Source organism: Girardinichthys multiradiatus, chromosome 7 (assembly GCF_021462225.1).
Source record: "Girardinichthys multiradiatus isolate DD_20200921_A chromosome 7, DD_fGirMul_XY1, whole genome shotgun sequence".
NCBI classification, from domain to species: Eukaryota; Metazoa; Chordata; class Actinopteri; order Cyprinodontiformes; family Goodeidae; genus Girardinichthys; species Girardinichthys multiradiatus.
The window spans coordinates 32,441,939-32,456,164 of NC_061800.1; the positions used below are offsets into that span (position 1 = coordinate 32,441,939).

General features: G+C 35.4%; 1 protein-coding gene and 1 long non-coding RNA gene across 3 annotated transcripts in view; one reads left to right on the plus strand and one right to left on the minus strand.

The window, feature by feature from the left end:
• Positions 1–2,956: 2,956 nt before the first annotated feature.
• ikzf2 (IKAROS family zinc finger 2) overlaps positions 2,957–14,226 on the plus strand; it is a 29,686-nt gene continuing 18,416 nt past the window's right edge. The window contains exons 1-3 of one of the 2 annotated variants that reach the window (XM_047369887.1): positions 2,957–3,468; positions 5,839–5,885; positions 12,377–12,478. In XM_047369887.1, the coding sequence (XP_047225843.1) occupies positions 5,852–5,885; positions 12,377–12,478 (136 nt within the window). In that variant the 5' untranslated portion in view covers positions 2,957–3,468; positions 5,839–5,851. Of the gene's footprint in view, positions 3,469–4,010; positions 4,312–5,838; positions 5,886–12,376; positions 12,479–14,226 lie in introns of those variants that run through there. The other variant, XM_047369886.1, reaches the window with a different exon arrangement.
• On the minus strand, positions 6,321–8,222 carry LOC124870980. Its single transcript, XR_007038916.1, has 3 exons — positions 8,141–8,222; positions 7,812–7,859; positions 6,321–6,407 (listed from the first exon to the last, which is right to left on the minus strand). It is a non-coding gene; the product is annotated as an uncharacterized LOC124870980 (long non-coding RNA).

Here is a 14,226-nt window from a genome sequence, read left to right on the forward strand (position 1 = left end):
TAGATAGATAGATAGATAGATAGATAGATAGATAGATAGATAGATAGATAGATAGATAGATAGATAGATAGATAGATAGATAGATAGATAGATAGATAGATAGATAGATAGATAGATAGATAGATAGATAGATAGATAGATAGATAGATAGATAGATAGATAGATAGATAGATAGATAGATAGATAGATAGATAGATAGATAGATAGATAGATAGATAGATAGATAGATAGATAGATAGATAGATAGATAGAATGGTTTTCTTTATGACTATTTACATTAAACGTACATTTGCACTGAATGCATTAAAACTGTGAATGAACAAATATGGAATTATGTAGCAAACAAAAAATTGTAAAACAACTTTAAATAGGTATTATATTTTAGATTTCTGAAAGTAGCTGCTGTTTGCTGTGATGACTGAAATATTAACCTTTGGCCATCTCTCAATGAACCCTCTGGGAAGTTCTTTCAAGGCTCTTTGGCCAACCATTTCAGGTGACCACATCATGAAGCTCATGGAGAGAATGCCAAGAGAACAAAGCAGTAATGAACGCAAAAAGTGGCTATTTTGAAGAATCTAAAATCTAAAACTTTTTAAAGTTATTTGACAGTTTTTCTTTACTATATAATTCCATGTGTGTTCATTCATAGTTTTGTTGCTTTTGATGAGAATCTACAATGTAAATAGTCATGAAAATAAAGAGACCCATTAAGTGAGAAAGTCTATCTGAAACTTTTGATCATACAATAAACTGCTCGCCGGAAAGAAGTCTCAACATCAAACTTTATATGTGACGCACTGCTCTGAGTAAAAAGTCGCGAGGATGCACAATGTCTCTATCACTCTCTCCACCGCACTGACAGGTGTTTTCCTCTTCTTTGTCCCTAGTGTGGCTCAATGGCCTTATATACCACCAAGGCAAATTCCTACTTTCTCCTCATCCGATGATTCTATGGCAGAAAGTGTGGTAAATGTAAGACGTTGTTACCAGAAATGTAGAAAATTGGTACTCTCGACTATGAAATCTCAAACGTGGAATACGTACGGAGTCTGCACTGCTCAAAGTATGCCCGTCTATGTGGGAGCCTTAAGAGTGGCAAAGCATTGGTTTGGAGATGTTTCACGGAAGTCACATGAACTAACTGTTGTAACATCACATACGGGGCTGTGGTCAGCATTTAATTCAATCCCTAAAATACTGAGCTAAGAAAAATGACATGTTCTTCAGGAGGATTTTAATATATTGTTATGAATTCCTATTCAAAGCATGTTTCTATTCTATGTCAACTATAAGAAATGTGTTAGCCATACATTCATAAATTATCATACAGTACTGCGGAAAGTGTTTGCACCTTCACTGAGTTGTTCAGATTTGTCCTTTTTTATCAAAACCAATTGTTTAAGATCATCTAATTAGTTCCTTATCAGACAAAGGAACCCAGAGTAATTAAAAAATATTGCAGTTTTAAAATTTTGATATAATTTCCAACCAGGCCCTATGTGAACAAGTAATTCCCCCTAAATGTAAATTATCTTTTGCCACATTTTGCAAGAAAGAGTCCCATCAGGGGTTTGTTTGTGCTTTGGGTCATGAAACAATGGCTAGATATTCTTCCTCAGGATTTTCTGCTAGAAAGCAGAATCCATGGTTGTATCAATTACCGTGAGATATTCAGGTTCCTAAAGCAGCAATGCAGCCCCAGACCATCACACTACCATCACTCTATTTGATTGTTGGTATGATGTTGTTCTTCTAAAATGCTGCATTAGCTTTATGCCAGACGTAAATGGAAGCACATTTTCCCCCAAAAACATACCTTTTTGCCAAATCAATTTACACAATATTTTCTCACAGGTCTTGGGGAGCATCAAGATTGTTTTGGGGAAAATGTGAGATAGGCCTTTGTGTCCCTTTTGGTCAGCTGTAGTTTTCTAATTGGAAATTTCCCATTAATGCTATTTTTGCACAGTCTCTCTTTCTAGTTGAATTATTAAGGCCTGTAGGGCTTTAGATGTTGTTATGGATTCTTTTGTGACCTTCTGGATTTGCCATTGGTGTGTTCTTGAAGCAATTCTGGTAGGCCAGCCCTTTAAGTTCACCACTGTTCTATGTTTTCTTTATTTTTGGAAAACGACTCTTACTGTGGTCCGGTGGTATTCCCAAAACCTTAGAAATGGGTTGTAACCCTTTCCAAACTAATAGATGTGTTGTCTTTTGACCAACTACATGTTCTTAGACAGGCATTATTTAAGTTACAAATCTGGCAGTAGTCGGACCTTAATGTGGTTTGTAAAATTGAGGTTTGGGGGGTTTATTTTTCAACATTGAGCATAGTTGGTTTGGATTATTCTGCATTTACTCAAGTTGTCTGTATTGATAATATTATATAATGATCTGAAAAGACTTAGATGTGACAAAAAGCCAAAAAAAAAAAAATGAAAAAGGGACAAAACAGAGATCAGATATTGGAGTTACCAAAGAAAACCTAGTACATACGGATTAATTCTATAATTAAGAAATAAAAAAATGACAAATATATCATTATTTATCACATAAGTTATTAATAGTTTTAAAGTTTAGACGGTTTAATACAAAAATCTATTGGTAAACCTAAGATCAGATTGCATGTAACATCAAATTATCTGCAGGGGGTGGGAATGTGAAATAAAAACGGTTATTTTATTAAAAACAAAAACATATATATATATATATATATATATATATAATAAAATAAAGGACTCAGAGTTGAGGCCGCTTGTAACTTGATCGATTGGCGAGTGGAGCGGAGAGGCAGTCCATACTGTGTGATCCGTTTCTATGTGTCAGACCAACATCCCAGAATAGCAACGCGTGCGGCCACCGAGCGAGGAGATGAAGGAGGAAGTGGTGGATTTAACAACTGTTGCTGTTGCTGCTTCTGTTGCTGCTTCTGCTGCGGAACCAACTACCTCTCTGTCCGGGCTGCATGGTGAATATCGGACAAGAATAAATTCTATTCTAGACAGTCATTGTGGGTGAGAGTGCAAGTCCACGGGAATATAATAAAAAAACTCCTTCCTGTTTAAGGTAAATAAATAAAAAAACAAAACCAGAGACAATTAAGAGCGTGTATCGGTTTCCTGCTTTAAACGGAGTAGCTGCTCGACTGTCCATTCAGTGTCTATCTTGCCACTATATTATTGGCCGCAGACGCTTGATAGGTGCTGGCGGCGCATGTCTGCAGCAAAAAGGCAGACAAGGAGCGTCTGTGTGATGAATGGAAAACCAGACTGGCTCCGCTGTAAGACAGCGGTGATCGGATAACCTGTTGAACTGCAGCTGTCAGTCAGCTCCTAAGTCATGCAGGAATCACAGGCAGAAAAAAAACAAAAAACAAAAAAAACATTTAATTGGGGAAACGCGCTACCTCTAGGGGAACAAAAGTGGCTTTATACGCTGTCTGGTAGCTGATGAGCTTGTCTGCAGGTAAATAAACTCTGTCTTTAATATTTATGCTTTACCGTCGTTAAAATATGGTTATGCTTCATTTCTGCCTGTTAATAAGATCATTGATTGTGATTGGCTTACAATAAGCATAATTGTGCCAAAAGTGGTATAGGCCTATATTGTACAATCAAAAATAGTTATTTTTTTATTTTAGTGTAATGGGGAAATTAGTTGCTTTGATGTTTTCAGAAGTGGTGTTCATGAGTTATATTGTCGTTAAGCTACATAACATTATATCTTCACTCTCTTCAGGAGCAATTAAAATGTGTGCGACTCTACCGGTTTGACCTTGAGTCACATCTCCACAGCAGCTTTTCAGCATTGCCTGCCCACGGATTTCCAGTGCCTCGGTTGTTGAAAATAGCTTGGCTGCTCCCTGTCGCTATGGCTAATTCCTTAGGAACCGGTGGATCCAGTTTGATCCATCCCTCTCTCTTTCGCTCCCTTAACCAACTTGTTGAGTCTTCCCTTCTCTTTGTTCCTGCTGCAACCGAGCGCCATGTAACTGCTCGGTCATAAGTCGCGTCACTTTTTTTTAACGATCTTTCGAAGTTGGAGCTGAGTTAAATGTACATGTCGATAGGACGGCGTTGGTGTCGCTTTTAGAGTGGAAAACTCGACAGGGAGGAGGGGGCACGCACTTTAGAGGCTCTCACACAGCGACAGTCACCTGTAGGAGACTGCAGATGCGCACCTCCTTAACTTTTCGCTGCCTTTTTGAACTTGAGCATTAGAGCTATTTTTTTCTTCATCGGATTGTTTTATGTTGTTCTGGAGAATACAAGTTTCTATATTGTCCTGAAACCTCACTGGATTAATTAGGTAAAGTTGTTTTTTACGATTTATTCTTATTTTAATTCCTTTTGAGGGAGGTGGAGACAACTTACCACTACCCCTCCCTCCATCCTTTACTGAATTACTGACAACTAACAACTTGTGCACAGTGGAGCCTCTTACGTGAATGTAACCCTGTGGAACCAACTCGTCATTATTATTTATTGCTTTATTCAGCTTTGAACATTCAGTTTTCTTGTCAAATAAGCATTTCATGTACAACGATACAACAAATCTGAAACTATTTGTTTGCCAAATTGGTGCTTTCACTATACAACTTCGCTCTTTATGTGAAACTTGTTCAAACGATGAGGAAAATGACAAATGTCTGTGATTATCTGTGTCAAAACCGAGACTGTCAATAGAAAATCGAGAAAATGTGTAAGATGTGAATAATTCAGTGCTGACTTAGATATTTTCATGTAGTTTTCTTCTAATTAATGAAGGGTTACGTTTTTATGCTTTTCAAGGAAGCCAGTAGTAATGCTCTGATGCAATACAAATTACCTATGGAGGCAAAAAAAATATAATAAAGAAAATAAACTCTTCATGATGCTTGTATGAGGAAATACTGATCAATGCATTTACTTATGTTTTCCCTACTATAAGAGCTGAGAGATTAATGGTCCATCTCTTGCATCGTTTTTTTATTTCACAATTTATTTCTAAAAAACAATCACAGTCTCATATATACAATGACATGTTTACAGATTTTAAAAAATAATTAGTTCTACAATATACCAGTTAAGTACATGTCATAATTTAAGTCAACAGATTTTATGACTTTCTTTCACCCATTGTTATTTAGAAATTGTATGCCCAAAAAAATAGCACGATTTATTTTGTGAATTTATTACTGCCTGTTTTGTAATCAGTTACCCATATTGAGTCAAATGTATCGTCATCTGTAAATTGATCCCAGATGTGGATTAAGAGTGACCCTTCGTATGTGCATTCATGGAAATTTACAGTCAAACCACTAATTTAACTATCATTTAGATAAAGATAAATATTTGAATAAGGAAAAGGAAACAAACCATGTGTGCTTGCAAGTTTTATATAGTTCAGATAATACTTCACATAATGTTAATAATATACGTGATTGCGTCTCTACCACAGGAAATCAACAAACCTGCTGCTGTTCACTCACACAGAGGATGAGAGTAATTAATGCATCTACTGCATTGCTGCATTGCATTATAACTAGGACTGAACTAGAATGCATCTAGTTGGATTGTGTCAGATTGATATGATCATATATTTCAGAAAAAGAATGGGCCTGTTTGTTTCAGTGTCTTGAGATTGTATTTGCTGTGAATTGGTGCTATAAATGAATTAAAAATGTAATTAAAAATCAAACTGCATGTGCAAGTAATGTATGTAATATGTGTATTTCAAAAAATTAAATGTTTTTTTATTCCTGAAAAACACATTTGATAATAGGACAAATGCATTTGGGCAAAAATAAGCTGTTAATAGCAAATATTTCACAAATATTTCTTTTATATCTTACAGAACCTCTGAAGAAATGGAAATGGAAACTTCTGAAGACTATTCTACTAGTAAGTCCATAAATCATTTGCAAATTTTTTGTTAAATATGCAAAGATTATATATGATTCCGTCCAAATGTGTCTCGTCGCTGATGTGGATTGTTCTAATACAATGCTGATTTAGAAAATAAGAACAAAAAATATTTGCAATCACAACACGACAAACATTTTAAGGGATTTTCCCCTAAGTGCAGGCTTTTTCCTGTTCAGCCCTAAAGGTAGAGAAAATGATGCATTAGCACATCCTGTTGAATGCAGCAGATGCTGGATATGCGCTTTGTGGTACTCCATTGCCCTTTGTTGGTTTCCTTTGGGTAGGTCTCTGAATATCTCCCCCCCCACCCTAACCCCCCTTATATTTTGCTTTGGTGTGCATTTTTCAAAAACAGGTAGCATCTTGCTGATGACATCAATGGAGACTTTTGGGTCTCCTTTGGAGGTTTGTGTTTGTAGGAACACTTGGCAGGCGGGCCAGTGGAGGTGGAAGGAGAAAAGGAGCCTCTTCTTCTCCTCACCCATCTGTGGGTTGTTTCTGAAACATGGAACAGTTAGCATGATTTTGGATCATAGCATACTTTTATTTAGGAGCCCAGTAGTTTAGATTCTCATTACACTGATTATATTTATAAAATTAGATATGTCAAATGTGGTACTTTTATTTTACATCATCTCTGTTTTCATACACACCTATACCCTTAGTTATGCAGAGTTAAATACAGTTTCACATTAAATCCAACTAGCTATGCATGTAATCTTTCTTGGTTGATGTCTGCAATGCAAATCAAGTATTTAACTGTATATCTCTCGTTCATATTAAACATGGAAACAAAAAAGGAGCAAAATAGAGCCTCAAAACATAAATATATGAACAGCTTTTTAATCATTATAAATTTAAATTTAGATAGTGGGAGTACATGCAAAATCAAAGCCATCATTAGGATATTATTTTAACAAAATTATTTTCAGATGTCACACAGTTTGTCTATTGAAACTGATCCAAAATATTATACATAACCATATATAACCATGAACGTTATGATATATTTTGCCAAGTTTCCTTTCTGGTGAATGGAAAGAAAACCAACCTAATCATTAAAATACAATGTTAGGTCCTAAGCTCTAATATAAAATGTTCATGAGGATATTATTTCTGCTGAATTCCCATCAGTTGTTGTAGTTACCCTGAACATTAGCGTGGTAAATCGTCTATTTTGGATTTATTGTGCCACTATTCTTTACTTGTTAACCATAGATATGGGCAGTATAGACTTGGAATTTCATAAACTATTTTGTAGTTTTACAATTATAATAAAAGTGATGATAAAACTTACTCAGTAAATCCATTCATTTTTAGCATTACATCTGTCATTGTATTCAGTCTGCATTATTTTATTGACGTTCATATGGAACCAGTAGTGGAACAAGTAGCTAAAACATCAAAAATAAGAGCCCCAACCATAATGTCAGTTATTGGGGCTTGCAAACATCCTTAATTGGAGTTTATAGTTGTCAAAATGGATCCCATTACAATATTTTCCATCTCTGCAAATAGAAGAAATCCCATTCAGGTGTTATAATATTGATTGAGTTCATTGCTCTAATGTAATGACCTGATCTCAGTAAAACTGGGTAAAACTGCTAAAGAGTTGCATTTCTGAAACCAAACAGACTATTCTAAGTTCTAAGTTTGTATTTAGCTTGTGAATTTAGATTTAGAATTTAGGAGGTATTAATTATGTTGATGATGATACAATGATGTATTCATGTAATTAAGAAAAAGTACTTGCATCACATGCTAAGAACCCAATCGGTGTTTATGATGATGTTATTGATGGTATTAAGAAAAGTACCAATGTTTAGACTGCAACATAAACTAGGGATTGAACCCACAACCAGAAAATATGAGTTTTTAAAAAAGAAAAAGAAAACTGCTTACCAGACAATGCAAGGCAGACAGACCCACCATACTGATTGCCTACCCTGCCTAGACAAGGAAAAAAATATATAAATTACAGTTTCTTGGGTTGATGAGATTGTAAATCTTTAGAACACACATGTCCTAATTCTATGTTCAAATTCTTAAGGATTTACTGAAATTTAGAAAAAATATTTATTTGCACAACAAAAAAAACATGTACACTACCCAACAATGTAGTGCTTGAAACCATTGTCCAGTAACATGTTACATTTATAATTGACTGGTAGATGCATCCTACCACATTGTGATATGTAATGCATGGAGTTGAAGAATCAAATCGTACTTACCAGAGTAGAAATTTGTATGTCCTTTTGATCTTTATGTAAGTGATGGTAACTGCCTAAGTAGCTGTGAGTCAGAGAAGCGGAATGAGGCATGCGACCAGACAGTGAATATTTAGATATGGTACTCACCATTTTTGGTTTCAATTTCTGATGGTCTTATAGATGGTGTAGAAGATGTAAGGAAGAAAGGAAAAGTAAACAATTCTAAATATTGTTATTGTTCGAAAGCACTATGGCGGCCCTAAAGGATTGTTCTTTGCAGAAATTGTTGCTTGTGGAGTTAAAAGCTGTGTTTTTATAAATCTGCTGGATAATCAAAACTTGAGAGTACAACATGCCTTTATTATTTCATCATTTTGTTTAAAATGTATCATCCAAAGCACAACTTTTCTCATGTTTTAATCATTCTGCCCTCGTTGTCCTGCCTCTTTCTCCTCATACTCTCCCTGAAACTCATACCCTTTTCTTACACTTCTACTCCTGCACTACACTTTCACACGCTCACAGTTACAATTTATCACATGCAGAATTGTTCTCTTACCTTGATATGTCATGGTCTTACATGTTGATTTCGTTTACGTTTTTTGCTATTCCAATTAACTATGTGAATTACTGACCCTCTTCGCTGAGTTTTAAAGTAATTAATTTACTTTTAGCTTTTGCAACTAATTAGATGCATATTTCATTTGATGTACATATTTGTAGCAATTTGGGCTCAGAAGGCCAGTTACCAAAGCGAGTTGACGTGTTTACATAAATGAACACAAGCTTGTATTTTCCAGAGTAGTTTTCATGCAGTTAAGTTTTAGTGCATCTCCACAACTGGTATTCCCAAAGATGCCATTGGGAGTAACCTTAGGAAATCCACTGTGAGGTGTTGAGATGCTCGTCAGAAATTGAACTAAATCACAAAATAATAATAATAAAGCATACCTATGTTATAAATGTGCAAAGACATATTACACAGGGCTTACCAATAGATAAAAGTAATCAACTGCATGTTCCTGCTGTTTTCATTGTCACTGTATCTCTGTTTAAATGACTTAGTAGAGATTTGTGTGTGCTGAGCTTATGGTAGGGGTCACCATTGTTTTTCAATGTTATTTTGTGGATTGACAGCTGAAAAGTTTGGGAGCAGCTGCTCAAAAAAATAATAATCCCTTTTGGTGTGGACTTTGGGTTTTATATCCGCTCGTGTTTTACAGGTGCACAATCTATATATGACACAATGAGAAAGGGAAATACCCAAAAATCATAACATGACCTCTTTCATAATAGGTTACATTTTCAGGTGGAGGGTAGCTGGTGTCTGGGTCTACTGTCATACTAAGATATATGTTGTTTCAAAAAGAGCAAAACAACTTCTTGATTCAAGCTAAATGGATAACCATGTTGCTACGGAAGAGAATCAGATGGTGTGCTTGAAGACATGCTGTTGGTGGTTTTGAGCCAATTTCCGCACATCTTCTGAGCAGATGTAAAGTGACCTGCCTTAATGTGGGTTTATTTCCATATTGTAGTTGTGCTTCGTACACATACATGTAAAGGCACGTGATTTTTGAAAAGAAGTGGATGTCTTTACTTTTGTTAGGTTACTGAAAGGATGACTGGACTTACTATTTGATATCAATAATGAAGTCAGCAAAAATGACACCTCCAAGTTTCGTGTTTATACAATGTTTCCTTTCCGTTTGCACATGAAATCATCCAAATTTAGTGCATTACTCAAATAACCTTTTCCCCAGCAAGTCTTATCTCTTTGTTATTCTGATCTTATGGCTCATATAGATTTGACTCAGCAAATGCAGGACACCAACGCACGTTTTCGAGTTAGTCCATGAAACCTTGGGCTTGTGGCTTCTTGCATTTTTTCAATCCTATTTATATCTACGGCAAAGATGAGAGCTTTTACAGTGCTGTTAACAAGTTTTTGCCCCCTTACAGATTTTTCTGTTTTTATAACACTTTAATGTTTTAAATAATCAAACAAAGGTTAATATCAGACAAAGATAACCTGAGAAAATTCACAATGCAGTTTTCAAATTATTATTTAATTAGGTAAAAAAAAAAAAAACTCTCCAAACCAACCAAGCCCTTTATGAAAATATAATCACTCCCCTAATTAAATCATAAATTAACTGCGATTAACCATCTGTTTTAGTTCAGTGTCACAAACTGTACCAAGACCTGATTACTGCAAGACCTGAAAGATTAAAAAATACCTGGATAGAACCTCTCTGACAACATGAATGAGGCTAAAATCATCCCCCCCCATATAAAAAATTCAAGAACAAATAAGAAAGAAAGTCAATGAGATCTATTTGTCTGGAAATTGTCACAAATTCATTTGGAAGGCTTGAGACACTAGAGAACAATATTTTGTGGCATTCTCCACAAATGTAGAAAACCTATAAAAACCTATAAACCTGTAAAATCTATAAAAACCTGTAAGTATGTGACCTAAAACTTAAGTCCACTTTGGTTATACAACAGGACAATGGTCCGAGGCACACCAGCAAGTCCAACTCTACATTGTTCATAAAAATAAATAAAATATATAAAGGTTTTGAAGTGGCCTAGTCAAAGTTCAGACTCAAATCTGATTGATATGCTGTGTCCTGACTTTAAACAGACTGTTAATGCTCGAAAACCCTCCAATGTGGGTGAACTAAAGCAATTCTGCAGGAGGTAGTGGTCCAAAATTCATCTACAGTGAAGTCGATGCCCACAAGAGTGGCACAACTAGTTTTTAGGTGTTTTAGGTGTTTACGTCTTTGCATAAGGCTATGTTGGTTTGGATAGCTTTTTTCCTTGATAAATGAAACATCATTTGAAAACTACATTTTGTATCTCCTCAGGTTGTCTGCTGTCAATTTTTTTGTTTGATGGGTTGAACATTTAAGTGTAACAAGAAAGCAAAAGCAGATGAAATATAAAAGGGGTGGTAATAACTTTCACAGCACTGCAGGTATACATTAAAAAAATGTGCAGATGTGTCTAACCATGCTAGAGGAGGTTTTCATTTTAATTGCCAATGATGATCTGGGGACGTTATTTATAACGTGTTCCTTCTTATTAATTTGCGGTTAAATTCTTAATGAACGGTTCTTTTTTTCCCATGCTAAACTCTGACACCCCAAAGCTTTTACTATGGACCTTAGTCTGGCAAGACATTGCTATAAGCATCTGTCAGTTGTTATCGAAAGCCAATGGAAAATCCATCTTGACAAATCTGGGCCACTCCTGTCTCCAGGACAGCATTGCTAAAGGATAGCCAGGGCTGGTTACCTGAGATTTCCTCCAACCCCAACCTGTGCAACCCGAGCTCAGGCTGAGGGATTGTATCATGGACAATGTCTCCCAGTAAGCCCCACTCAGTGAGGCTGTCGCTAGAGTGCACCAAATCCACAGAAGAGGCTGTCAACAAAGATAAGCTGTCACTACAAGTAACAACTTAACACGGATTTTTTTTTTTTTTTATTCATGTAGAATTAATAATTTCAGAAATAGGCCAGTTCCCACAAAGTACTAAAAGTAACCCTTTCAGAAGCAACAAGCTGCTGTATTTGACTTTTTTTTTTTTTTTTTTTACTTGTCTCATTGTATTCTATTTTTTTAACCTGTCCGTGGGTTTTAAATGATGGCTAACTGTGTTCCTTTGGGATCTGACACCTAGGTCACAGATAGTGTTCACCTCTTGCCACTGCATTGTTTAACTGAGCCTGACGGGGCCTGAGTGTAAGGGGATAAGGGATTGGTGTGCTCTCCCTCTGAGTGGACACTGGCCTATCCATAGCCAGGGTACAGACTGCTGAGAGGATGCAATCTGATCTACATTAGATGGACATCAGGATTGCATTGCTGCATAAAAACAGTATTGCATGCTTACCACAAAGGTTAGACTCTGAGGGAGTCATTTCACAAGGTTTTTTATTCTCTGTATAGTGCAAGGTTTTTGCTAACTGGTTATTAGATAGACAATTTACTTTTATGCTTTATCTTCTTTCTGTGTTTTCAGAAAAATGACAAATATGGCCTGAGGTAGCTCACAGTGTATAGAAATCTCATCATTTTTGAATACTGTATTTCAGCTTTTGTAAAGGTTCATAATTTAAGTGTTTGATATTAAGGCTGGCCCCTTTCAAGACACTGAATTTTCACTTTAACATATAAAATGGAATTTTTATCGTTTGCCTTGTTTTAATCCTTAGTAAAGATTGCTGTCTCTTTGTTTCCCAGGTAACGGCCAGTGCTCTTCCAGTAAGGAGGACTCGAGAATGTTAGTGGATATGTCATCACCTAATGTACTACCACTTCCCCAGGGTCCTAATTCCCCCAATGGTGAGTTATCAGTCAATAACATTACCACATTCTGACAGAGCCACTGCACAATGCGTTTGAAGTTTCTCCTTTTGAAAACAAACACTTATTCTAATTGCTGGCATGAATGTTGTCGTTTTTTTCATATGGAATAATTTTGACTAGGCAATCAAAATATAGGCTTGCACTTTTTTTTTTTTTTTACAAAAAAATAGCATGGTAGAAAATAGCTCTCATTTATGGTGCAACGGGTACCTTGCATGTTACCTTGAAGTGTGTTACTGTGAACTGTAAAGTGCGTTTCAAAGGTATTTATACCCCTGGAACTTTTCTACATTGTTTCAGGTTTCAGACGTACATACATTTATTGGAATTGTACATAATAGACTCACACATTGTAGTGCATAAAGGGAAGATTTAAAGAAAGTGTAACATGGGTTTCAAAAATTGGTGTGGATTTATATTCAGCCCTTCTGAGTTAATACTTTGTAAAACAAATTGTTCCTGCAATTATAGCAATTGTTCTAGATTTATTCAAGAGTATGAGAGTAAAGTTTAAATGCATTCCTTTTAGATTATTATTTAACTCAAATCTTTCAATTCTATGCATTCTTTACTTCCACTTCTTAATATTTTACTACTTTGTATTGCTCAACTGAAATCCCCATTGGTCAATGAAGGATTCTAAAGCTTGATAAATATATATATATATATATATATATATATATATATATATATATATATATATATATATATATATTTAAACCAAACATATGTTTAATATATATAATGAATATTTGCACCATGGACCTGATTTTATTGTAAGAAAATACAAATAAAGAGTTAAAGTAAAGGGCTTTGCATAAAAATCCACATAACTAAAATGTGTCACAGTTGATATTGTCTTAGATAATAAATAGAAGATTTTATTTTATGCAAGCAAATAAATTACATGACATAACATACCATATGACCGAGTAGTTCATGGATAGAGCTTTTGTGCAAAAATGTACCATACAGAACATTAGCGTAAAATATGGAACTATGTCCAAAGTGTTACTTGGTTCCTGTAAGTCTACTGACCAGAAAACCCAGATTATCTCTAGCAATGTCACAGTGAAAAAGCAAATTAAGAAAAGGGGAAACAAAGTCAAATGAGGAAACAGATTAAATATAACATAAACTTTGAGAGGCCTGGAGGCAAGCTGGGAAAGTGACTTCTCAGGGAGATACAGTGTTTTTGTCATTTGTGATGCTGCCTCACATGTTTTGATGTTTGAAACTTTGTTACAAAATAGTATCTACATGCAGTGAGTAATAGATAATTAAAAAGGCAAAGAAGATTTCTGTGCCAAACTTGCAAGCTTGAAAGCAGCATCTATGACGATTATCTATTCTACCCTCTATCTACTGATGAGTAGAAGAGTAAAATTACAGCTTTTGGGGTGGATGACAGATTAGATGGCAAGGGTGATAGAATGTCTTCTTTCATGTGTCTTCATAATGTTGTTCTGTTGTCAGTCAACCACCCCATCAATAATGATATCCCTTCCTGTTCTTTACAGATAAATCATTAAAAACTCAACAAACATCAACAATGCCATACTGTAACTAAAATAAGATTGGAAATTTAGCTTCATTTTGTTGCCTTTTTTTGTCACGACTCATGAAATTATAATAATTCGTCTCCTGTCCACTGTGTACATTCCAGTCACCACAATGGAGAAACGGATGTAGGCACACAGAACAGAATAGCAAGGACGTTTAGG